The following is a 27090-nucleotide window of genomic DNA, read 5'->3' as shown; positions in this document are numbered from 1 at the left end:
ATTCTTGAGGCCCCTACTGCTGGTCTGTATGATACCCTATATTCACTCCAACCCTCTCAAGGTAGTAAACTCTCTGTTCTCTATAATGTTCATCCAAAATTTCCTTTAGGTTTTCCTGAAAGATCTACATCTATCTTCTTTCCTGAAGATATTTCTCTTCAAAAATGAGTACTAATTCCCTTTGTCTCATGAATCACCTGATATAATCCTACAGCCATTCACTTCTCTGACTCTTAGTTCAATGTGCTTCTATAAAGAAAAGAATAGCATTCCTCATATAGTTGATAAGGTCTGTACTGATATATGCTTAGAGTACCCTGATGATACCCATGCTGATGCTCATTAAACTGAAGTTTTATGCGACAAATATACCACTTCTAATTGCTTTTCTCAATATCCTTCCTTTGAATGGAGAAAATTCTTCCACTGTAGGCCTTGTTGAAGTGTATGCTAATCTTGTGTCCTTAGGGTAATATGATCCCAATAATGTGGCACTGAGAAATAAAATATGTGAGACTTAGATGTTAATCGAATGTGACTCTCAGTAGGCTCATGATCCATTCAACAAAACTTGAGTCTCTTTATCTGGATCACAACAACTGCAGTTGGGAAAATGTCCAAACTATCTACAATTTACACCATCAGCCTCACAAGCAGAATCAACACTCTCTTTAGCACTGCTCACACACACATACACAAACACACACACACACACAGAACCACACACTCATTTATGCGTAACTGCAGTCTCTCTCTACTCTACTGCACTTATTTGCCTTATTTAGCCAAATCCACACCTAGAACACCATGCACCATCTAAACAGTCATAATGGTGTTGTATCTTTGGAACTATTATTTTATATGGCTGCACTGGACTTATAGCACTATTAGTTGTCCAAATAATATTATCACCCAAATGAAACTCTTTTATCTTAAAAGTGGTTGTAAACCAATTTCCCTTATCTTCTAGTTTTGCATGAGTTTTAGCTTTTATTATTACTACACCACAGGGATGCACACATTTTCTGTATGAGGTCAAACGAACATGTATTCTACAATCTGGACTAGGACCTTCTTGTTTCCAGAAAATGTTTATAATTGATTGTAACTGCTCTTGCTTAGTTGATTCAGTTTTCTTCTTATTTCTATGGTGATGTTTTTTTATGTTTCATAAATGATATTAATCATTTCTTCTAATTACAACAACATAAGAGAATGACCAAACAATCAAAGACAACACTTAGGACATCAGAGAACACTAACAAATAACATACAAGACAAACAGCATATAGCATACAAAATTCACACAACATACAAGACATACACCGCTATTTTCTACATTCCTCTTGAGTGTACATGCATCTTGTGTGACCTGCGTGTACAGACCTCCTCCGAGTGCAGTGCCAATCGCTAAGCTCTGCCTAGACCACTCCCACTAGCACAGCAGTATGCTGGCTCACTATGTTATGCACCAAACCACACGTGAGAAGCATTATCCGCAGGATTTTGCACGCTCTCTTCTCTTGCTCTCTTATCTCTTTGCTCTGTACTCTTTATCTCTTTACTCTTTTTCTCTTCAACTCTACACTCTTTACCTTACTTATGTACCACTGTTATCCATCAAGGCCCACTTAACAGCAATATATTTTGCATGCAGTTTACACCTTTTTGAGATCAAAAACCCCTTGCTTAATTTGGTTCTTTAATTTGGTGAAGCCTACGAGTGTTCTTACCGCCCAGGCCGACTGACAGCAAACCACACAAACAATTTAAACTGAAACTGATGCTGCCCTTCATTGGCCGGCCTGTTTGTGCAGTCTGCCGTCTGTCAGCCCAGCAACGGCGACCCTCCTAGCTCCTGTCCAATTCTGCCAACTACACTAAAAATTATGTCGTGGCAAAAACTCTTCAATTCAGAATAAGAAAAAAGACGTCCAAAGACAAGGGGTTCTGGATGCCAAAAATCAATAGACTTTATTGAATCAACCAACAAAGCCGAGATATCTGCAGAACACCTGATTTACATAGTCGTGGCCCAAGCTTTTATACAATTCTAAAAGTAATGACTAGTAAAGCCAAATTTTTTCTTTTTAAATCATACTCCTACCTTTCGCCACAATTATTTCATTAGTCCACTGACTTAGTTTTAATTGTGGCGTGAGCTCAGCCAGCCTATTTTTTAAAAAGAATTAAAAAGAGCCAATTAAAAGATAAGACAGTATATGACATAAAACCTCTGCATATTTGGTACTATTCTGTACTTTCCACAAACCAGGTCACATCAGTTTATTTGAATTCCACTACATTTATCATGTATCAACACTCTGACATGAGATGAGATCATATCACACTCCCTGCTGGATTACATATTTCACTAAACAATAATTGGAGTACTTCAAAGTGGTTACATTCTTAAATGGTTACATTCTTAAGCCTTTGATTTACACCTTGATTACTCAGAAAATAGGATACAGTAAAATGACTAAGAGAAAATAAGATACAATACAAATGATGTATAAATGAAGGATTAAAAAATCTTCCAAAGCAACTGTGTTCCCTTTTACACAAGTTCAATGTCTTTCACTGTTTTTTATTTATTTATTTTTTTGTATTAACAAATGCACCAGCAGATGTCATTAAAATAATACAGTTCAATATTTTATAAACCTTTTACTCTTAGATTCGGAGAAAGAATCTAAGATTCGCTATTTTTTATTTTTGTTTTTCTGTGGGAGGAGCCAGGAACTTCAGGCCCCGCCTCCCAAATCTCGCCGCCTCTCAGCTCAAAACTCATGGAGCGCGCGTGTCTCCAGGACAACTCGACATAAACAAAGCATTTCCGCTGGGAATAAGAGCCCATGGTGTCATTCTCCTCTCAGGTAAGACTGTCTTTCTTAAAAAATAAAAATCTTTGTGTTTTCTAGTGATTAGTAATTGCTTTATGTTGCAATGGCTGTGGAAAGTTTTACGCGCGCATGCGCATTTATAGGTTGACTGACAGAATGTCAACGTACATATACTGTACGTGTGTGTGTGTGTGATGTTTATATATATATATATATATGTATATATATATATATATATATATATATATATATATATATATATATATATATGTATATATATGTATATATATATATATATATATATATATATATATATATATATATATATAAATATATATATACACACACATATTTATTATTATTATTTTATTATTATTGTTATTATTATTATTGTTATATTCTCAAAGGATTTATTTCCACTATTTTCTTTAGAGTGTCTTCAGTACTCACCTGAGAAAAGCAGACACTTGAGAATGGTAAGTCAGCATAACATTAGGATATAATAGTTATTTTTATCATGTGTGAGTCATGAGAATTCAGCCACAACGACTAGAAAATGTTATTCCTTTTCTTAATGTGTGTGTGTATATACATACATATATATATATATTTACAGTAATAGTAAGTCACTGTAACTGGGTGAGCTGATATCAAGCCCCTATTAAGCCCCATTAAATAGACAATTTAATGACGTATACATTCCCCAATGTTTTTTTTTTACAGCCTACAGGAACCAAGAAGTCCAAGTCCCATAGTGCCAAACCTAGGAAAAAGAGTGACAAAAAGCGACTATCTAAGAAAAGGTCAGCGAGCACTACATGCACAAAGCCAGCAGTGGATATTCTGAGCCCAGCTGCCATGGAGAACGCCTACTACATTTCCCACAATGCAGTAGACTGCCTGGAGTTCAGAGGTTTTGGCTGGCCTGAAGCCACTAAGAAAAAAGGAAAGGGACTCAAGAAAAAAACAAAAAAACAAAAATGAGGAAGAGAGAACCAGTCTTACTGTGAATTACAAAAATATCAGCCGTAGATATTCTGTTTATGATTCTGTCAGGTACATCAATTCTGAATCAATGCTGTATATATTTTTAATGAAGCCAAGCTATCTTTCGTGGATGCATGTGTAATGCTAATGCTAAGTTGTATATTTCTGAGATAAACAACAACAGATAAAATTCATTCACTGGCCTCTTTAGACTGTTGATATTAATTAATGACCAGGTTGGTTGATATTAATTAATCACCAGATGCTGTTTTTGACAGTGTACACAGTGCTGTTGAATCCTTGATTCTGATTAGTCAGAAGGTGCTGATAAATCTTTTTGTAACAGCCGCACTTACAATAGTTCTGGCTGCAAATGTTATATTAATGTGCTCATTACTGTAACAACTTATGCAGGAATGGTGAACATGCCACATAAACAGATTTTAAAACTGTGTGTAATCATTGTTATGGTGAAGTTACAATTTTGGAAGAAGTCTCCAGTGACAGCGCTTTACATCAGTCAATGGTAAAGAGCTAAAACAAAGTGTTCAGATATAGGAAAATCTTCACGATAGAGAGCTGAGTGATGACATTTTTTTTGTCTTAACATGAAAGGAAAAAGACGTGCTGGAGATGGCGCCAGGCCTGGAGGGGCCTTCAGATTCACATTCGGAAGAAATCCCAGTCGCCTGGCCTGTTTTGCAACTGATTTTGGCCTCCACAGTTTTTGGTCTATGTAGTTCTCTTTAATAGATCATCTTTTGCCTCATATCCATCCAGCTTCTGTAAGTAACATGAAACAAAAAGCAATGTAGAGGCTCTGAAGAATGGACAAGAAGGAGTCAGAAGAGAGGGAAAGGGCACCAAAAAAAAGCCCTCCAAGAGGATGCTGCAAAAAACAAAAATAAATCATTTGTAAAGTAATTTCAAGTGCAGGTCAATTTGATCTGCAAACACATAGCTAACATTATCTAATTAAACTATCTGCAATATCACTGTCTAGCAAGTAAAACCCCAACTGGCTGCGTTAGTGACATTAGGCACTATGTTGGAGAATTTTCCCTATTCTCTGAATAAAACCAGCAGACAAACTTATAGATCAAAAGGGGAGAAGTTCATTCTACCTATGAAGACAGAGCACACCTCAGCAATAAAGCAGCAGTGAGTTATCACTTCAGCTAATCCAGAAGCGAGCCCACGATCAGAGGAGGCATAGCTCAGAATTCACAGAAACACGCACTGATAGAATCATCCTTTAAAAACTGATTAAATAGATAACATAGAGAAGCAAAATTGCGCAACACTCTACAGCTGTGGATATTTTTCAAGATTGTCTCTAAAAAGCTTGGTTTTAAAATGAAGCCCTTGTGGCAACCTGAATATTTCAACATTAGGATAGTGCTCATGCACTAAAGAAATAGCATGATCTGATTTAGTATTGTAGCTACATGCATGTGGGTCATTTACAAAAAATCACTTTTAATGTGCCCACCCATTTGTGAGACTTAATGGTATCACCTTCATAACATTTGTTTTATTATTGATAAAAGAAATGCAGCTCACTCACCAGCCAAATTATTAGGAACCCCATTCTAACACTGATTTCTGATATGCTTTCCTGTGGTAAAGAATGGTCTTAAAATTTGTTTTGGGTGTATAGTTTGGCCTGGGTGCTCGTGAGACTCCTGGGCCTGAACTTTTTTGTCCCAGTCCAGCCCTGGAGGGATATACTGAGGCCACGACATTAAACTTAACAGTAAACAGATGAAATGAGTGACATGTTCTTTAACAAATGAAAAATTGTTAGAATTGGCAACTTGCTGTGGTACAAGAGGAAAAAAATGCTTTAGAATTTGCAAATATTGGAAAATAGTCAACTTCATGGTGGTAACGGCATCACACCATCCACCCAGTCATTATTTTCCCTATTGTTTGATTCTGTACTAAATACAACTCTGCTGAGAACATTAAGCTGTCTACACGTAACCACTGAGCGACATGAATGCTCTTTCTTTGCTCAATAAGTTCAACTTCTCATAAAACAAAAGTACTGATATTCACAGTTTAGGTGTCCTAAAGTGCAGCTATACTTTTCAAACTGCTAGTACATAGCCAAAAGTGAACACCACATGTACAGTAAGAAAAATCAGCCACAACTGTTGAAACTTATGCATCAATGAATGGTTCTTTAGCTCTTTATGATTTACCTTCTTTAGCCAAGAGTGGAAATTATGAGCCAGTAACTTGACAGTGTATTACAGTAAGTACAGAAGTCAGTGCAGTGAAGTTAGTTATTTAAGTTTAAAAGGAAGATCAAGGCTTTGTCCTGCCTCTATGACCTTGTACAAGAAAAACAGAAAGTACCCAGTGTATTGTAATTAACAACCCAGTTAAATCCAGTGTGTGTTTGTATTAGACAATTTTATTTAGTATTTCAGAGTTAACACTCCAGTATAGATATATGGGAAAATATAGTTATAAGTTTAGTTTATTCATTTATAAAGCACATTTAAAACAACTGAAGTTGAAACCAATATATAAAATCAAATCTTTTACAAAATAAGTGTTATTATAGTGAAAATAAAATGAACATGTACACAACACCACAAGCAAAAAAAAGGGAATTAAAAATATACTACAGGCAAACCAGACAGTTTGTTATGGTAAAACTCAGAGGTATAAACAGTGGTCTCCGGTGATATTTTCACCTGGATATGCAACTGCATTAGAAACAGAATTTAATATATTAAGGGGTATTGAAGCAGTGTGCTTTGGCAGTGAACACATGGCCTACATTTAAAGGCCAGACAGGTAGTTGCGAAGTGGAAGAATCCGCAAGTCCCGTTATACAACATCTCGTGTTCGTCTGATGGCACAGCACAGCATCATGCTGAAGATCATGCCAAAGATCTGTTGATGAGAAAGCACGTTAACATCAATGAAACATTACGTACATACTAATCTTCTTAATCTCAAACTAACCATCAGTTACCGGGCAATGCTATACTCACCAAGATCACACCAATGCCAATGCCCACACCTCCAATAACGTGCATCTTGGAATTAAACAAGTCATCTATTGCAGATGGGCAACTCTAAACAAATGGAAGGAAAGCAGGTTATCCAACCATCTTCAAAAAAAAAAAAAAAAAAAAAAAAAAAAAAAAAAACCAGCCAAAGTGTTTGTCATTATACGATAGTGATGACTAGCTTTGTAAAAGGTGGACAGTTACCTTTGTGACGAACTGCTCCAAACCCTCCTTCTTTGGGCAGGTGTCTGAGGCGCCATCAAAAATAGTTCCAGTTGTACCGCAGCATTGAAACTAATTAAAAAGAACAAAATGTACTCATCCAGGATGAACTAAATGGCCAGAGCTTTAACAAAACAAAAGGTACATAAAATTCAACACTTACACCATACTGAATGGCTCTCAAAGTTTCTTTCAGTGTCGGCTGCTTTGTCTTTTGGTAGTTTTCAAAGGTCTGAATGTAGAATTGCTTTAACTCTTGTACAATCTGAAAGAAAGGGAATGATGCAATTTTCTAACTGTATGAAAAAGAAAAGAATTCCTGCTAAGCTGAGACATCACAAACCTTATCTTTATTGGACAGCCCCCAGATTCCTGCAGCCACTTCCGTGGTAAGGATGATGAGCAGGAAAATGAAGAACTGCAGAGTTGGAGAAAATAAATATGCACAAAAGAGAGAATTTTGCTCTATGTTCAGAGCATGATGTTGCATCAATGTCCCAAGTAGACACACCGTTGATCATGTGGTTTAATACCTTATGTTCTAAATATTTGAAATTCAGATGCGCGCACGCACCCCCTACACCCCCCCCCCCCCCCCCCCCCCCCACCTCCAAATGTAGTAGCTACTATAAGTAGTATAGTAAGCTTCATGTTAGAATGTGGCATGTGAAACATACAGGAATATACAGAAAACATCCCAAAAGTCAGATGAATTCTTAGGGATGCTATAGATCTCACCAATCCCAGCATACACTGTGACTCTCTGATGGCTCCAAAGCACCCAAGGAAGCCGACCACCATCATAAGGGACCCAGCCACGATGAGGATGTAAACACCTTAGCAGCACACAGAGTAAAATTTTTTTTTTTTTTTTTTTTTTATAAAATCCACTAGATTTTAAACAAGATTCCACACACTCAAATGTGGTTAAGTAGCATGTTTGAAAATTAAATATTATAAGCAATAAAAAAAAAAATATTAATTTTAGCATAATTTATGATTTGCTATATAATACCAATTTGTGCTGTCCAAACTACGCCATAATCTAAGCCATTCTATTAGTGCAGCTCGGGCGCATTCAGTATGCAGACAGCACAAACAAAACAGACACAGTGCTGAAATCTGACTAACACCCACCACATGTTGTTGTAGGCACCCAATCATTAAGATATTTGCCATAACAGGACAGCATCTCACTGTATTGTGGTCCTGTTGTGAGGTCTTACAAATTAATGAAGGGAGAAAGAGCCTAACATTTTTTCATGGGGAAAACAAACTAGACAGAACAATGCATCTCTGTTGGTTTGGGGGAAGAATTCAGAGAATGATGCTTCTCTGATGGCTTGGAGAAAAAAAGGAGGGGCAAAGGGTAAAAATATAACTGGTAGCTCAGTGGTTAAGATGTTGGACCACTGATCAGAAGGTTGTGAGTTGAAATCCCAGCGCCACCAAGCTGCCACTTGCCCTTGAGCAAGGCCCTCAACTGCTCAGTTGAATAAATGAGGTAAATTAAACCTGAACATCTTTCCAAGCAGGTCAGTCTGATCAGATTCACATAAAAACAATTTACAGTGCAAATTTAGATTCACTTCACTTTAAACCAGTACCATCAAATTCTTAAAACAGGTGCATTTTAATAAGAGTTTGGGATAACTAGACTAGACTTTGATTATGACAATCTGCAAGCTCCCAAAAAATATGAAAGGATGCCTTCATCCCCTGGTCATCTGTGTACCTCTGCTATGCAACAAAAACCCAGTCCCTCAGTATGTAAACACTCACACCCTTTACAGCAACAGCCAGGAGAGTGCTTAAATGCCAAATATATTTACAAAAAAACACCACATACAGTATACTACACACACTACACACATGTATACTACACACACTACACACATGTATATGGGTAATTTTATTTAGCACTTAACTCCAAACATCTCAAACCTCAAGATTAATATTACATACAGTACTGTGCAAACATCTTAAGTAATGCAGTAAAGCAAAGATGCCTTCAAAAATAATGTATAAGAAACAAAAATTAAACCATAAAGAGCAGTAAACATTTATAGTCTAAAAGTCAATATTTGGTGTGATAATCCTTTGCTTTTTAAAAATGCATCAGTAGTCTCAGGTACACTTTGTACACATATGAGAATATTGGTTGGTAAGTTTTACTAAATATCCAAATATCTGCCACAGTTCTTCTGGATGCTCTGACAGTCACACTTGCTTCTGTTTTTGCAGATAAACCAGACAGGCTTCATTATGTTTTTTGTCTGAAAAGTGGTGTATTATGTAATGTGCTACAGTCTTTACTAACATACAAAACAATTTTTCTGTAACTTTTTTTGTTGGAAAAGTAATGTTTGAGTCAGTACAAAAGCCTTCCAATGTTGGAAAAAAAGTCATAAAATAAAAACCTATAAGAAAATTTGTATTTAAAAATTTGGGTGCCTAAGACTTTTTCACAGTACTGTATATACAATGACATTTCCTCTCTCTTTGTGGTATGTGCCTGTCTCTCGGATCGCATGACCACATTCAAATGACAGGCCATTTTTTGGGGTGTGGCCTGTTCCCGTGACTACTCAAACAGAGCTGCAGTGGGGGTTGGGTGGGATACTGAATCCTGATACCCAATTGGTATTGTAGTGTCTCTGAATGCTGGAAACAAAAACTAATCATAAATGAGGGTGATCGTTTGTGTGCGTTTTTTTTTTTTTTTTTTTTTTACCTGTGTAGAATGTGGAAGGGGAGCCTTCCTCATGAAAAAGGACCTCAGTGTTCTTGTCAAAACGCAGCCAGAGCGCGCTAGCCAGGACTCCTGTACCTGCAAGCTGATTAAAGCACAACACAAACACAGAAATGAAAATGTTTGCATTTCTTCTCAGCAGCAAGATAACAGAAGTCGGTCTCTGGTACAGACTGGCACAATGGTACCAGATCAGATAAGGAAGTACTCAGAAAGCTCACTTTTTTCACAGGTGAAAAGCACTTATTGGGGATTAGGAATTAACTCTGCCCAAAGGAATCAAGACCAACCGGCCTAACAGAAGACATTGTTCTTAACTTTGAGGTATTGACAATGTTGACTTCATTTAATTGTCATGACATCATAACTCCAAAGAAACCTACACTGAATCATACCACACTGCATCAACTCCTATTATGTGGGATTTTACCCAAGAGGCAAACAACAGTTCACACAATATAAATGGATGTTTGCCGAACCTGGTTTCTCACCTGCTATAAATTCCACAAGTCATGGTCAGGAGTATGAGCAATATTGTGCGACTCAGTCAGTGGGCAAACATGTTTAACGCACAAACATGTTGAACCACAATAAGGTAAAACTTAGTCAATCATTACAGCATACGGGTGACAAGCCACACTTGGGTGTCTGTAAATAGTTTAAATGGTTTTAAGGTGGGAGTTGAAACTGCTTTGTGTTGACATGGAAATGAGGCCTGGGTGTGTGCAGTTTCGCTCAAGTTTAGCACTCCTGCACACAAAATGATTAGAATCGCCAGTATTGTTTACAGATTGGCCTTACAGAGAACCAAATCCATTATAACCAATACAGGTACCTTTATGCCTTGTTTGTTTACCTGATTGCTTTTTCTGATTAGAGTACTTTGAATGATCAACACAATCATCAATCCCTGCTGATTAAACCCTCAGGCACAATAGCTTAGACTTGCAGAACAGGTTTCCACTGACCAAGTAAACTAGTCCTAGGGTTAGCAACAATATTCTGCTGAGAATCTCCTTTGAGATCAACCAAGACTTAGATATGATTCAGATCTAGCTGTTATTTATTATTATTATTATTTTTTTAAAAAAAGCATGCCTAAAATCATTTAACCTTTTCATTTAGCCACAGGATGAATACATGATACACACATATTCATATCTGAATTACAGAGAACCGAAATCTCCCATCTCCCAACATCCTAAGCCCTGCTTGGAATAAAGCATAATTAAAGTAAGATTATGGCTGTTTATCATTATGGCTGTTCCTGAAGTGCTAGATGTGCCTTTCCCAACTGATACTTTAATCCACAACCAGCCCACAACTTCCCTCAAACAGTATTTACACTTGCCTAAAAGTGCTGTTACAATACAAGACAGAGCAAACACATTTTCAGGAAGTAGTTCCATAACAGTAGTCACACTTCCATGAAGAACTAGAATCTCTCAACTCCATTACCTCAAACACAGCTAACCATTAGCTTGAAACAACCATTTCAGAAGCTTGAAACAAATCCCAGAGAATTATTACTCAAGATAATAAATGAGTAAAGCACATGTTTAATTAATCAACCCTAATATCTTTATATACATTACTGGGTCAGGCAAACTACAACCATTTGCCAACATGAGAAGTAAACACCTACGCAACACAGGAAATTGAAGACAAACATCAAGTACTTGATCCAGCGGAGACCATCTACTGCTCCCATGGTTAAACTTCAGGTTTTCCAAGAGAAGAGAATCAAGCAAACCTTTAAACCACAAACGAAGTGTGTAACAGCTCTGGCACACTCTGTGAATGTGTGTCTCCCCTTAAGAGAGAGACTGAGCTAGGAGAAAAAAAGAATAAGGAAAAAAAAAAACACCCAGCCCCTTTATAACTCTCCTGAGCCTTATCTGAATGGCTGAAAGCAAAGTGTGGGAGGGACAAGGTGTGGTAGGCCGATGGTTGGATCGAGGAAGTGAGGTGAGTGAAATGTTCACAGAAGTGCAGGTGGATCTGATATCTCTGATATGGCTGGCTTTTCAATATGGACAAACTCACTGGTGTGGTTCATGTTGGATCTTTGATTTGGAGGCTGTGCCTTTGTCTATGAAGGCACCTGATCTGTAGAATTTTGTTTCCATAAGCTTGGAATTTCTGTGTTTATTTAAAACCTACAGTGCATGTTTTTTTTTTAATTTACAAAAAAGATACATAATTATAGGGTCAGGGGAGAAAGAATTAGTTAAATACTGAATAATTAGCATAATCTCACAAAAAATGAGATAACTCGTATTTAATTGAATTAAATTAATTTATTTTAAGAAAACTACACATGTCAAAAAAAAAATGTTGGCATCCCTAAAATGCTTATGAATAAAATGTAATTTTCACCTGTAAAACCATGTTAAGGAACTTGAACTAAGGACCTAAGCGGTCATCCATGTCTTCTTTTTTTCACTGAGGTATAAATATGAGGCCAAATTTTCATAAGTCATTCATCAACATGGGGAATATTTGAGAATACACAAATAAAATGAGACAAAAGTGTATTGGCCTTCATAAATTCAATGACTATAAAATCCCAAACTTTATACTAACACAATAAATATACACCATTGGTGCAAATACTACATAGCCATGCTTTGTAGTGTGCATTGTGTGGTTTGGGACACGGCCTTGAATTCCAAGGCCGTGCACTCAGAGCACTGTGGAGGAAGAACACAGCACAAACCATATTACAAAATACTCTCCTGCAAGTAGCTTTCAATAGCATTTTTCTACCTGAGAGGGTGAAATTCCAAAATCTTGCATCCTGTAACTTTAAAATGACTAATGCCTGAAACATGTCTGTTCCTGAAAGAAGAGCATTACAGGAGATGTGACCAAGTGAACAAGCTAAAGTCTTGCTCCAGATTTGGTCACCAAACCTGCTATCTCTAGAAAGCTGATGAAGTTCATATTCCCTTGTTTGTGTAAAAAAGTAATTCAAGACTGGTTCTACAGCTGCAATCTTGGGATGCATACACAACATTACCATTGTCCTCCATTATCCTTGTGGCTTATAGAACATCTTTCCATTCTTTTTTCAGCCTCCAATATAAATAAGGAATAGTTGTGAGGACTGAGAAATGGGTGGAGACGTGTTTAAATAAGGTGTGTGATTTGGTGTCTGTTTCCATGATCTCTAAAAGCTTCTGAAGTGAAGCCAAAGAGTTGTAGAACTTGAAATGTCAGATGAAATGTTGAAATGTTTGAAACTGGTGTCATTTCAAATTTAACAAATATAAGGCAAAATATTTTTTTTACTTTTTTTTTTTTTTTTTTTTTTTTTACAATATACTTTTTTATTATTATCTTGATATTCAAAAAGTTTATTTTTCCTTGTCATCATTCACATACAGCAGGGAAAAATATTGATATTTTAATCAGAAACCAGTCATGTTATGAAAAAAGAAATGTTATGGTGTCCGTCTCATGTGGTCCTTAATGCACACAACAGAGTTCAAGTAAAAACAACATGCAGTAGAATACCATAGTGGTTTATTGAAAGTATTACCTTCAGTACACTGTAAATATCATTCTACATGGTAAATGCATTAACCCATTTATGTTCACTCTGGAATATTCATGTTTCCTTCATTACAGCTGTTTTAGAGCTCCACTGATCACAAAATCGAAATCAGTCCAACTGTGTGGCTGCAGTGCCAATTTAGCTTATTGTATATTTCAAAGGTTTTTGGCACATATATAGAGACATCTGGGAATAAAATGTGTAGGGTCCTTCAAGCCTACTCCAGTTTTCTGCTCCCAAGTGGCACAAAAGAAAAACCTTTACCCTACTGTCAGGAGATCGCAAGTTCAAATCCTGAAGATGCTACAGCCATCTGTGGCCAGGAGCCAGTGGAGCAAAATTGGCTGTTCTCTCTGGGTGGGAGGGATGGCATCCCCTGTCAATCACAGTTGGGGGCATCTGTGAGCTCACGTATGCAGAAGAGGGTAGATAGCATTTTTCATGAGCAGCAGTTAGAAAAGGCTTCATGTGTCTTGGAGGAAGCATGTGTTAGCTTTCACGTTCCCCGAGTGGTAGCTGCTGTATGATGTGGAGAACTGGCCGGTGAGTGAAAATTGGCATGTGATAAAAGGGGGAAAACCCAAAAATTAAAAAAAGACTACTGCAATTTTCTGTGTCTCAAAATCAACTTATGGTACAAACTGCATACAGCCATCATATTCCATAAATCTGTTGAATTATTGATATGGAATAATCATCACCGTGTCTTGTGTTTTAATGATAAAATCATTTGTAGTGAGGACAACCAAGTTTTTCCATTAAAGAATATTTTCCATAATACTTTTAACAGTTAAATTTGATACATCACCTGCTGTAATGTTATTGAGTGACTCTACATTTCTAAACTCACATTTTCAACTTTATACACATGGCATAATTTCCATTAACTTCCCAGAACACCCACGATTGAAAATAACATTTTGAAATACTCACAAACACAACAAAATTTTGGACTGAAATTCAAACAATATAGTGGGGACTGGGACCTTGTGGGAACTGCTAGACCCAGAAAAAAAAGGTTTTGGCAGTAGGTGTGTTTTTTGCAAAATAGAACCAACTAAATTTGTCTGAAATTAAACTAAATTTGTCAGAAACACACAAAATTCATTGGATTGGGAGCCTGTGGAATTGGTCAAGAGTGTCTGCAGAAGCAGGCAGGATTGATCACAATTCTTTCAAGGGCGAGGTGGGGGGGGGATTAAAAACAGTCCAGCACACACATCTACTATAATGCATAAATAAGAAGAAACAACAATGACCACTGTGCAACAATAATAGGAGAAGATTAACAACTGTGAACCTGAATGGCACCATCCTGCAGTCCTTTACTAGTGTGTGTGAGCAACTACCACTGATTTACAACTCTGTTACGACTTCTCATTCCTTCTTTAAAGACTTGAAGAGGTTGTTTGCTCCCACAAGTGCTCTGACAGAATGTCTCGTCCGGCCATTCTCCAGAAATATAGAGAGGGTTTGTTATAGTGAGCAGCATGACAAAGGCCATATGAGTTGCCTCTTGTGGCATTCAAGGCATTCTGCAAAGTCAGGAATTTGAGTCTGAGCTATGGATTAAATATGACGTGATCAGGCATTGTTCTGCCTGGAGCTTGTTTGCTAAAAGTGCAACCAACAATTTTTTTTATCTGATTTGCAAGTTGCCACGCCTCACTCTAATAGTCTTGTGGGTGACAGGCTTTAAAACACAGACAACTTGTTTATAAAATGGGCTACACACCTATAAACAAGTTGTCGTGGAATGCTGCTCAACCAATCAAGTGTATATTTAGTACTGGGAAGTTTCACTGTATGTATCACTCTGCTCATCTGTGTTCATCTGAGCTCGCCCTGCAGGCTTGTGCCTACGGCCGAATCACAGACGAGCTGATATTCTGTATCTCACTCGTGCATTGTTTAAATTTATTACGGATTGTTTTGCTGCCTTCTCCTGGAAATATACCTTTCAGAATTTTATCCATCAGAACTCTAAGAGAAGCTTCAGCAAAGTATTAAGAAAATACCCAATGCTCAAACACATTATCTGCTGTGTAGCATGTGTCTGGAGTGTGAACGTGACACACCCTTGCTGACTTGCCCTTGCCATTTGGTGTGATTTCCTTAGTTTCACCCTGTCTGGTAGGGAAAAACTGCTATTGTGATGCTTTCTAGTTGAGAAGAACATTTTGTAACATAGGTTGTGCTGTGCCATTTTCTGCTGCATAGATTAATCAGATGTTTGGAGTAAACAAGCAATTCACATTCAATGAGAATTCAGGGCTGCATTCCAAACCACATTCTTAAGAAGAAGAAGAAGAAGAATTGAACACTATCCAGTGAATATGATCCCTGTATAATAATGATACCACTGGTGTACTGTAATGGATGCTTAAGCTTTATTCTAAGTCTGCATACCTGTGTTTGCGATTCTCGGACCTGATCAACCCTGATCACAATGATGTAGGACATCTGAGCTAGCATATGAACCTGAACTACTCATACAGAATTTACATGGTGACTCAAAGTAGCTCAAAAACAATATACAAGTACCAGTCACTTTATTAGGAACACCAGACTAATACTGGATAGGGCCTCCTTTGCACTCAGAGCAGCCTCAGTTCTCTGTGGCATGAATTTCACAAGGTGTTGGAAATCCTGGTTCTTTTTATTTGCTGCAGGTTTGTCAACTGCAAATTCATGCTGTGAATCTCCCTTTCTACCACATCCTAAATGTGCTCTGGTGATTGAGCAGGCCATTGAAGTACACTCAGATCAATGTCATGTTCATGTAGCCAGTTTTAGACGACATGCTTTGTGAAATGGTGCCTTATCACGCTGGAATCAATTATAATATTGGTAAATTGTGTCCATAAAGGGATGCATGTGATGAGCAACAATACTCAGGCTGTGGCACTCAAACAATGCTTGCTTGGTGTTAAGGGGACAAATGTGTACTAAGAAAACATTTCCCACACCATGACACCACCAACACCAGCCTGAACTTTTGACACAAGGCAGGTTGAGGCCATGGATTTATGCTGTGACATGAAATTCTGAGGTTATCATCTGCATGTCACAGCAGAAATCAAGATTCATCAGACCAGGTGACATTTTTATTCAGCTATCCAGGTTCTAATGCAGCCTGCCAAATTAAAATGGTCTTGTGGATCATTGTGGGCTCATTGTGCAAACACATTCATGCGTTGTTTAAATTTATTACGGATTGTTTTGCTGCCTTCTCCTGGAAATATTCCTTTCAGAATTTTATCCATCAGAACTCTAAGAGAAACAAAGTATTAAGAAAATACCCAATGCTCAAACACTGCTGTGTAGCATGTGTCTGGAGTGTGAACGTGACAAACCCTTGCTCACTTGCCCTTGCCATTTGGTGTGATTTCCTTAGTTTCACTCTGTCTGGTAGGGAAAAACTGCTATTGTGACGCTTTCTAGTTGAGAAGAACATTTTGTAACATAGGTTGTGCTGTGCCATTTTCTACTGCGTAGATTAATCAGATGTTTGGAGTAAACAAGCAATTCACATTCAATGAGAATTCAGGGCTGCATTCCAAACCACATTCTTAAGAAGAAGAAGAAGAAGAAGAAGAAGAATTGAACTCTATCCAGTGAATATGATCCCTGTATAATAATGACACCACTGGTGTACTGTAATGGATGCTTAAGCTTTATTCTAAGTCTGCATACCTGTGTTTGTAATTCTCGGACCTGATCCACACTGATCACAACAAAGCACAGAGCCTATGGAGTCAACTAAAATGCTAATGTTAGCTACATAAAACACAAGGCCTGTTTGAAGAGGAAAGGTTTGGTCTGTTATGATGTTGGTGGCTCTGTATGAAACAATACCAGGAATTTGGAGGAAGGTTTTGGTTGTACTTCTTTCCAGTACAATGATGTAGGACATCTGAGCTAGCATATGAACCTGAACTACTCATACAGAATTTACATGGTGACTCAAAGTAGCTCAAAAACAATATACAAGTACCAGTCACTTTATTAGGAACAATAGGACTAAATTAGGACTAATGCTGGATAGGACCCCCTTTGCTCTCAGACCAGCTTCAGTTCTCTGTGGCATGAATTTCACAAGGTGTTGGAAATCCTGGTTCTTTTTATTTGCATGCTGTGAATCTCCCTTTCTACCACATCCTAAATGTGCTCTGGTGATTGGGCAGGCCATTGAAGTACACTCAAATCAGTGTCATGTTCATGTAGCCAGTTTTAGACGACATGCTTTGTGAAATGGTGCCTTATCACGCTGGAATCAATTATAATATTGGTAAATTGTGTCCATAAAGGGATGCATGTGATGAGCAACAATACTCAGGCTGTGGCACTCAAACAATGCTCGCTTGGTGTTAAGGGGACAAATGTATACTAAGAAAACATTTCCCACACCATGACACCACCAACACCAGCCTGAACTTTTGACACAAGGCAGGTTGAGTCCATGGATTTATGCTGTGACATGAAATTCTGAGGTTATGATCTGCATGTCACAGCAGAAATCAAGATTCATCAGACCAGGTGACATTTTTATTCAGCTATCCAGGTTCTAATGCAGCCTGCCAAATTAAAATGGTCTTGTGGATCATTGTGGGCTCATTGCGCACACACGTTCATGCGTTGTTTAAATTTATTACGGATTGTTTTGCTGCCTTCTCCTGGAAATATTCCTTTCAGAATTTTATCCATCAGAACTGTAAGAGAAACTTCAGCAAAGTATTAAGAAACTATCCAATACTCAAACACCCTATCTGCTGTGTAGCATGTGTCTGGAGTGTGAACGTGACAAACCCTTGCTCACTTGCCCTTGCCATTTGGTGTGATTTCCTTAGTTTCACTCTGTCTGGTAGGGAAAAACTGCTATTGTGACGCTTTCTAGTTGAGAAGAACATTTTGTAACATAGGTTGTGCTGTGCCATTTTCTACTGCATAGATTAATCAGATGTTTGGAGTAAACAAGCAATTCACATTCAATGAGAATTCAGGGCTGCATTCCAAACCACATTCTTGAGAAGAAGAAGAAGAAGAAGAAGAAGAAGAAGAAGAAGAATTGAACTCTATCCAGTGAATATGATCCCTGTATAATAATGACACCACTGGTGTACTGTAATGGATGCTTAAGCTTTATTCTAAGTCTGCATACCTGTGTTTGTAATTCTCGGACCTGATCCACACTGATCACAACAAAGCCCAGAGCCTATGGACTCAACTAAAATGCTAATGTTAGCTACATAAAACACAAGGCCTTTTTGAAGAGGAAAGGTTTGGTCTGTTGGTGGCTCTGTATGAAACGATACCAGAAATTTGGAGGAAGGTTTTGGTTGTACTTCTTTCCAGTACAATGATGTAGGACATCTGAGCTAGCATATGAACCTGAACTACTCATACAGAATTTACATGGTGACTCAAAGTAGCTCAAAAACAATATACAAGTACCAGTCACTTTATTAGGAACACCAAACTAATACTGGATAGGGCCTCCTTTGCTCTCAGACCAACCTCAGTTCTCTGTGGCATGAATTTCACATGGAAATCCTGGTTCTTTTTATTTGCTGCAGGTTTGTCAACTGCAAATTCATGCTGTGAATCTCCCTTTCTACCACATCCTAAATGTGCTCTGGTGACTGATTTGAGTGTACTTCAATGGCCTGCCCAATGTCATGTTCATGTAGCCAGTTTGAGACGACATGCTTTGTGAAATGGTGCCTTATCACGCTGGAATCAATTATAATATTGGTAAATTGTGTCCATAAAGGGATGCATGTGATGAGCAACAATACTCAGGCTGTGGCACTCAAACAATGCTCGCTTGGTGTTAAGGGGACAAATGTGTACTAAGAAAACATTTCCCACACCATGACACCACCAACACCAGCCTGAACTTTTGACACAAGGCAGGTTGAGGCCATGGATTTATGCTGTGACATGAAATTCTGAGGTTATCATCTGCATGTCACAGCAGAAATCAAGTGACATTTTTATTCAGCTATCCAGGTACTAATGCAGCCTGCCAAATTAAATGGTCTTGTGGATCATTTTAACAACATCCATGTTTTTAGTACTGCTTCTGTATTTATGGTTCTTTCACAACACTCACAATGATGATGCTTTACAGTCGGTACTGTCTTAAATACTTTATGGTTGACACACATTGTGATGTGGTGTTTTAGAAACCTGAAGGACAAGATGCCTCATTATATTGCCGAATGTAAACAGTGCTACCAGAAATACGAGAGCTGTTCAGCTGTGCTGTAACACTGAACGCAAAAGAAAAATTTTGAGAAAAAAAACCCCAGCTAGTCTCTGTTATTCCACTAGGGGGGGAAAGAGTAATCATCTTCATTTCATTAGCAAGCTGAAAATTTGAGGCTGTCTCTTCCAAAATAACTCATTTAGGGGTTTCACAGAAATGGGGTTCAACACTTATGGAATCACAACTATTTTATTTGTAAATAATTTTGGAAGATATATTTATTTAATAATATGGACTATTTTGTGTAGATTCATGACATCTAGTCCCAATGCAAGGGGGTTGAATACCCTATGTTTAATTTATTTGTGCCACAATGTGCATATCAGATAAATGAAGTAAAATGAACACAAACTTGTATAATAAACTGAATTTCTTTGGGTCCAGCCGACTTGAGATTAAATGTAGCGTGGCCTGTTACCTAAATATCTTTACCTTGTCCCAGGGATTAACCGCCTTGACCAGGGATTAATTCTGATTGTCCAGGATGATGGACTTCCTCTTAAAACCAGTCATTATGGATATGTTTTTCTTTCTTTTTAAATGTAAACTGGCATAAAATCTTTCTGCCGTTTCAGTAATTTAAACCAAAGATGCCATTTTAAAATTTATTTTAATCTGAGCCTAAAGTAAATCTAAGTTTACTGTACACTAAAACCAGGATCAAATGAGGGTTTAAATTAATTCCTGACTATTTGTGCAAACTTTTTATTAGATAAACTTTAATGTTTGTTGAAATCATGAAAATTTCCTTGGTTTCGTAGGAAAAAAAAGGCTTTCTGTCATCTGTTGCAATAACCATGCCAAGTCACTGAGATCACATTTTTGTGAAAATTAACTGACTTGTTTCTGCATGATTTTATCCATTGTGTTGCTATTTTAACATCATTTATGTATTTTAGTACCTTAGGAAGCAGGCCATTTTGTGAGCCAATATGTCTCTCTATGTAAGTAAATACATACTGTAACACTAATCACCGGATCAACTGGTTCAAATACATGGTGCTTGATGCTAAGGGCGAGTACATTCCTACTAAAAAAGCCTGTTGTGATAAATTCCTCGTGTGAATGTTTAAACAGTACTTGCACAGAAAACAGGTCAATCCTGATCCTGGAGTCCCCAGACATTGCACATGGTGTTTTCCATCCAACCAACACACTTAAATCAACTTTACTTAATGGCTGTATATGAGCAAGAGAACAGAAATACACTTAAAAATGTGCAGTGCTGGGGAACTCCTGGAGCAGGACTGGGAAACACTGGCTCAGGTCAAGCCAGACCTGTCGCAATCCATTTAATGGAGATGGTCACAGTTTCTTTCCAATCTGGAATCTAGAGCTGTTTGTTAATCAGTATTGCCACACTAACATTTACACAGTTGAGCATACTGACCTTTTTCATATATTTATATTTGGATGAATTGTGATATATACAAGATCGAATAAAAAAAAAAAGTAAACAAGTAAATGCATATCACAAATGCAGTGTATTTTTACATTTTATCCATATTTATCCTAGTGAAAAGCTTGATTTACCATCATCTGCCTATTGCTTAGAATGAAATTAAACAAAAGGAAATAAAGTATTGTTGCGACTCACCCAAATAACAAAATTAAAGGCGAATAGGAGATATTTGACTGTCTGCTCTGCACTTGTTAACGCTGCCATGATGAACTCCACCAAGAAGTCACAACCTTGAAATAAACTGACTGCAGATGGTTTTCTCTTCCAGACAATAAAACAATTATATTCCAAAGAAATTTGCAGAGCGAAAGTTGTGCTGTGTTGTGCTGATTTTGAGATGGTCAGCGCCACTCCTGTGGGGATGAGAGAGATGTGTGTTTGTGTGTTGGAGTGAAAGAGATAGTTAGTGAGAGAGAGAAAGGGTGGGGGGAGTGAGTAACAGTACATACACAAAAGGAGCACAGAGGAGCAGAGGAATAGGACATGGGGACAAACTGCATAACCCTTAAAAGCACAACTACATTTTCAAACACTACGTTGTGGAAGTATGCAGTTTGGGGTGTAGCATAACGTCCAACCAGCTAACTGGTGAAAATATGAATCACTGAGTGCAAAGGTTTGCATAATTCAAGTGAGTTTTATTTATACAGTGCTTTTAATAATGGACATTGTCACAAAGCAGTTTTACAGATTTAGAAAATGAGGATTTAATGAAAAAGAAACCTACAGAGGAACCAGATTCAAAAGGGAATCCATCCTCTTTCGGGTGACAACTATATGCTATAATGTCAAACAGTAGTGAGTGTGTTGAAAGGATGTTCATTATGAGCATCAGGGTCTCTTATGATTGCAGTAGAGTACCCTTTTGGACCCTAAGATTAATTAAAGAGCACAGATTTTCTTTCATTACCATAAGTAAGAAAAAAGGCCAAAATGTGAATGTTGAGATATTAATAATGGAAAATGAGAATGATATCTGTTTGACATTTGTTTCCTCTCAACAGCTTATGGATTATTTAGCTCTTAATATGTTGCATCATATATGTTAGATGCCACACACATGGTGATATACTGTACCCACATTACAGTATATTACCATGTGTGTGGCATCTAACGTATTTACATTTTCAAACTTCTTGGAATACATTTAAACCTTTTTTACTTTAAAAGTTAGGCTTTTCTATAATGACTCAGGTTCTGACATTAGACAGTGTAGAGATCATTCAGTTTTACAGAGACTGCTTTTGCACAGGGTCCAGAAATTTATGGAATGCTCCTGCATGTACAGGAAAAGAAGGAGGTAAGCTGGCTTCAGAGCGTAGGCTCAGCCATAACACAGTGCCACTAGAACAGATGAATCCTGAAAGCAGCTATTATTTTCTTTTCTGATTCCTTTTTCAATTTTTATTTTTATAGTTTATAGGATACAGTAGGATTATATATAAATGATACAAACAGAGGTCTAGCACTGTGACACATAAACCAACTATACACTCAAAAAAAATTGCAATGTCAGTGAGTAACCATAAGTCCATAAAATAAATACAAATTTTAACCCAGTTCAGGGCTTGAGTTATGAAATTTGTGGCATTTTACAGATACTGTCAGTGCTGATGTTTAATATGCAGTTGCCTTACTTATCTTTGCTTGACACTGTATATATGGAGTGTGACAGATCATCCTCCCTCTCATCAATAATGTTTATGGCTTTGTCTACTAGTATCGGGCTGGTACAGACAGAAGGACAGTGGGGATGACAATTGTGCCTTGGCAAAGGGACTGTTTTGTACAGAATAATAGAGCCCATTGTCACAGACAAGGCGCCGCTTTCCCTCACCCACTCGCCAATCACCCAAATCCGTCAGTGCTGCACGTCATTCTTCACAACCAGAACACAATAGATGTCAGATAGTTGAAAGCAGTAGAATGTGCCAGAAAGTGCTTTAATGCATAACAATTCTTATCACCAAAAGAAGGAAATACATATAAATGTATTCATTTTGGCAAAAGCTTACAAGAGTCAAAATACAGTTCAAGCATGTAGCTGACCAGTTAATGCCTTAAAGAAGAGGTTTTGGGAATCTGAATTCACCCTGAGAAAACCATCCCCAAAGTGAAGCATGGGGGTGGTAGCATCATGTCGTTATCCTTGGCCCTCTCATTATTTCTTGAACTAATGCTCTCCTTACCTGGCCACTGATTATTTTATATTGATTTTCCTCCATGTCAGTATTATGGGTAACTTTCTGTAGACATAACGTGGAAAAGTTCAAGGGGGTAAATACTCATGCAGGGCACCGTTAGCTACATGAAACATCAACAAACAAATACAATAAAACTTATTGTTTATCATATGAAACTGTCAAATCCTCATCAAGTCCCATTGAAGTTCCGAGAACAGCCAAGTAGATATAGCTAATTCATACCCTATGTAGAGAGCTTACAGTGTAGGCCTCTGTTTTGGGATACAACCCATAAAAAGTCCACAGCACACAGAGTGCCATCAAATGACTGGAAGCCCTTTTTTCTATTTCAAAGTAAAAATGATAGGATGGGTTTCAGATTTGTATACCTGTTCTAATCTTAATTCAGATTCTTAATTCTTAATTTATTTTAATCATAAACATGTTTTTTTTTTTAAATAAAAATGTTAACTTCTTATTAAAATCATAAAGTCTGGTTAAAATCTTGACCAGTGATTAATTCTGTTTGTTCACCATGGTGGATTTCCTCTGAAGACCAGTCATTATGGATGTATTTTTCTTTCCTTTTTAAATGTAAACTAGCGTAAAGTCTTTCTGCAAGTTTAGCTGCAAGTTTAAAATTAATCTCTAATTTGTATCTGAGCTTAAAGTAAATCTAAGTTTACTATACACTAAAACCAGGATCAAATCAGGGTTTAAACTAAATCCTGCCTATTTGTCCAGCTAGATTAATAGATAAACTTTGATGTTGGTGAAATCCTGAAAATTTGCTTGGGTTCATAAGGGAAAAAAAAGAGACTTTCTGTCAGCTGTTGCTCTTGTACTGCTATCTCCATCTGATTTTTTAGTGATATAGAGCTACTTCTCAGTGCTTGCTGGCTACACAACTGTGCCAGAAGGAATATACTATTAATGATCTGAAAACATATATAACGTGTGATTTTTAAATTCTGCAATGATATAATGACTCAAGTAGCCTTCTGTGGCCCATAAAGAAGAGAGCTTTTTCAGTGTTTGCTCAGACAGTTTCATATGATTTCACAAGAGCAACAATGCCTGTACATGCCCACAACTTCTAATCTAAGCATGATTTACCGGGTTCTCCACAAAACAGATATTGTTTATAGAATTCCACCCCGTTTTTTGTTATCAGGACAGTACACCCCTGCGGTAAGTTCCCTGAACTACATAATTTAATAGATTGATCCTTCTCTGTAAAAGGCACCCTTGCCAATGGAATACCCTGGGATCTTTTTATATAACTTTTTAAACACAATTTTATAAAAGAGTTCAGAAGCAAGAAGCATTTCCTCTGGACCAGGTGAGGCATTTCTAATTTGTCCTGATGATGACAGGACAAAGGCTGGTGAGAAGGAGATGGTGGGTGATGAAAGATCAAGCCATCAAGTCTTTAAATGCCTCCTTACATGGTCCAACTCTTCCATGGGATATTTGTTTGGATCGTCTCTTCCATATTTGTTTGTTATCTCTTACAATCCCTCTAGTGTAGTCCCTCCCTGCACTATGTTTTATTGATGAGCCTGCTACATCAGCAGATCTTCAGAGCCACTGCTTGCTCTTCTAAGTAGCTTCAGAGAGGGCTTTGATGGCTTGCCGATGAGTGTGGCCTGATACTCCCAAATCTTTTAGAAGCCTAGTTGTGCCTAGGGTACAGATCCTCTACAGCCTACCTCTACTGGATGGATTCTGACTGTCCAGCCCTGTTGTTCACCATCAGCATGCTTAAGCCCCTTCACTCCCAGGCCTCGTCCACAGTACAAGAAGGGATAGTACAAGGTCTGGCTGGAGGTTTGGTGAGGCAGTCTCAGCTGGGAAATGGAACTTCTGGGCCAAATTGGAAAGTCTCTTCCAGTCTTTGCCACACCCAGTTACCCAATCTCTGGTGTACGTGTGAAAAAGTCGGAATGAGTCTGGCTTTCCATGACAAATGTTAAACGAGGTGGTTTACAGGATGCAGGGGTAGATGGTGTGTTGTTGTTCATCTACCATGTTTCTAATACTGCTGCTAGACAGCTAACATCATGTACCATGTTTTTTTCGGCACAATCCCTTAACCATGAGAGTGCAGTGCTGGGCTAGAGTAATCTTACACCAGTCTGGCTTGATGGCATCTAGTCTGAGCCTCCCTTCCCTTGCTGCACTTGGCCAACAATGTCCTTTTGCTATAGTGACACCTTTGCCTGCAGGGTCGCCTATGCTGGTGTCCATATCCTCCCGGTTGACTAAGTGGGGGCTACTGTGGCTAGAAGCAGATCATGAGACTCTGTCAGCATCATCAGCCCTTTGGAATTTTGGTCTGTGGATGGACTGATCATCAAGTGATGATGTGGATATTTGCTGTGGATGAATTACTGTTTTGAATTACTATCATCTCTCCTAGGCATCTTTGTTGCAAATTTACCTGATTATTATGCACTGATAGTCTTCTCCATATGGGACACAAGGCTGAGCATCTGGGTTCTTCACCAGCATTCCACGCAGACCCTGGTTTGCCAGGACAATTCCACTGTTAGGGATAATTATCCAATCCCTGGATGACGTTATCTTCATCATGAACATTGTTGTCTCCTTGTTCTTTGGCATGAAGCCATGTTTCTTCACGTTTTGTTGTCCTCCAGAAATCATAGGAATTCTCTGGCATTCCTGCGTTCCTAATATTGCAGACATGATGTTCTTCTTATCAGATCTACCACCTTTCATTTTGGCTTCTAAAAGGACAGGAACTGAATGAACACATAAAAGAATAATCACAAATTTGCATAATCAGTCTTTAATTAATCATATTTAATCATATCAAAAGACTTACCTGCTCTTCAAAATGCAAGTTCAAGGAAAATTCCTTTGATATGTAGCATTCTAATGTCTTTTTCTAATAAGTGCAACTTGCAGGTGAATTAGCCTGGATTTATTAGGTATAAGTAAAATCTATATGTTAATTATGAAACATGAAATAGGCTACCTATCTGATAAAAGCGATGGATAAAAGAGAAGTTCATTTAATTATTAATTATTTGATCTATTTTTACTCTGTTGGTGTCCTTCAGTTAAAGTAATCCTATTATTGTCTGCCTTGCATTGCATTCTCTGTTACCTATTCCTACTCTAGTCATATTCCTTGTTCATAATAATCTATTCTTATTATTATGAAGAATATTGCACACATGTTGATGTTTTGGTCAATAGCTAAGTCACAGAATCAAAATTATCACAAAAACATGGCATTTTGACCAGCAAGCTCTGCCCACTGAGACTTAGATAAATAAATACAAATATTTATTTTAGAATTGTTGATGTTGAAATATATACATAAATACATAAATATATACATATGTACATATATACATACACGTGCAAATATGTAGTGCAAATCAGAGGATGCAGGATGCAGTGGTTAGTACCTACCAAGAGTGGTCCAAGGAAGGACAACCAGTCAACCAGCGACAGGGTCATGTGCGCCCAAGGCTCACTGATGCACGTGGGGAGTGAAGGCTAGTCCGTCTGGTCTGATCCCACAGAAGAGCTATTGTAGCACAAATTGCTGAAAAGTTAAAGCTGGCTATGATAGAAAGGTGTCAGAACACACAGAGCATCGCAGCTTGCTGTGTATGGGGCTGTGTAGCCACAGACCTGTCAGAGTGCCCATGCTGACCCCTGTCCACTGCCAAAATTGTCTACAATGGACAGGTGAGCATCAGAACTGGACCATGGAGCAATGGAAGAAGGTGGCCTGGCTCGAT

At 37.8% G+C, this 27090-nt stretch overlaps 2 protein-coding genes across 3 annotated transcripts; one reads left to right on the top strand and one right to left on the bottom strand.

Moving 5' to 3' along the window:
- The first annotated feature begins 2722 nt into the window (after positions 1-2722).
- LOC113532261 (small lysine-rich protein 1) lies at positions 2723-4282 on the top strand. The gene is made up of 3 exons (XM_026923556.3): positions 2723-2879; positions 3279-3322; positions 3570-4282. Exons 2-3 carry the CDS (start codon positions 3320-3322, stop codon positions 3828-3830), a joined length of 264 nt encoding a protein of 87 aa, XP_026779357.2. The 5' UTR covers positions 2723-2879; positions 3279-3319; the 3' UTR covers positions 3831-4282.
- A 1953-nt stretch (positions 4283-6235) lies between these two features.
- cd9b (CD9 molecule b) lies at positions 6236-21489 on the bottom strand. Of its 2 annotated transcripts, none has more exons than XM_034313219.2 (8): positions 21264-21489; positions 9819-9921; positions 7823-7920; positions 7428-7502; positions 7248-7349; positions 7067-7156; positions 6845-6928; positions 6236-6743 (listed from the first exon to the last, which is right to left on the bottom strand). In XM_034313219.2, the coding sequence occupies exons 1-8, from the start codon at positions 21330-21332 to the stop codon at positions 6678-6680; spliced, it is 687 nt and encodes a 228-aa protein (XP_034169110.1). In that variant the 5' UTR covers positions 21333-21489; the 3' UTR covers positions 6236-6677. The 2 variants fall into 2 exon arrangements, with proteins under 2 accessions (XP_034169110.1, XP_034169111.1); XM_034313220.2 differs by lacking the exon at positions 21264-21489 and adding an exon at positions 11482-11687.
- Between the last annotated feature and the right edge of the window lie 5601 nt (positions 21490-27090).

This window comes from Pangasianodon hypophthalmus, chromosome 18 (assembly GCF_027358585.1).
Source record: "Pangasianodon hypophthalmus isolate fPanHyp1 chromosome 18, fPanHyp1.pri, whole genome shotgun sequence".
NCBI lineage: Eukaryota > Metazoa > Chordata > Actinopteri > Siluriformes > Pangasiidae > Pangasianodon > Pangasianodon hypophthalmus.
Note: the sequence above shows the minus strand (reverse complement) of the source record. Positions and strands in the feature narration are given on the sequence as shown.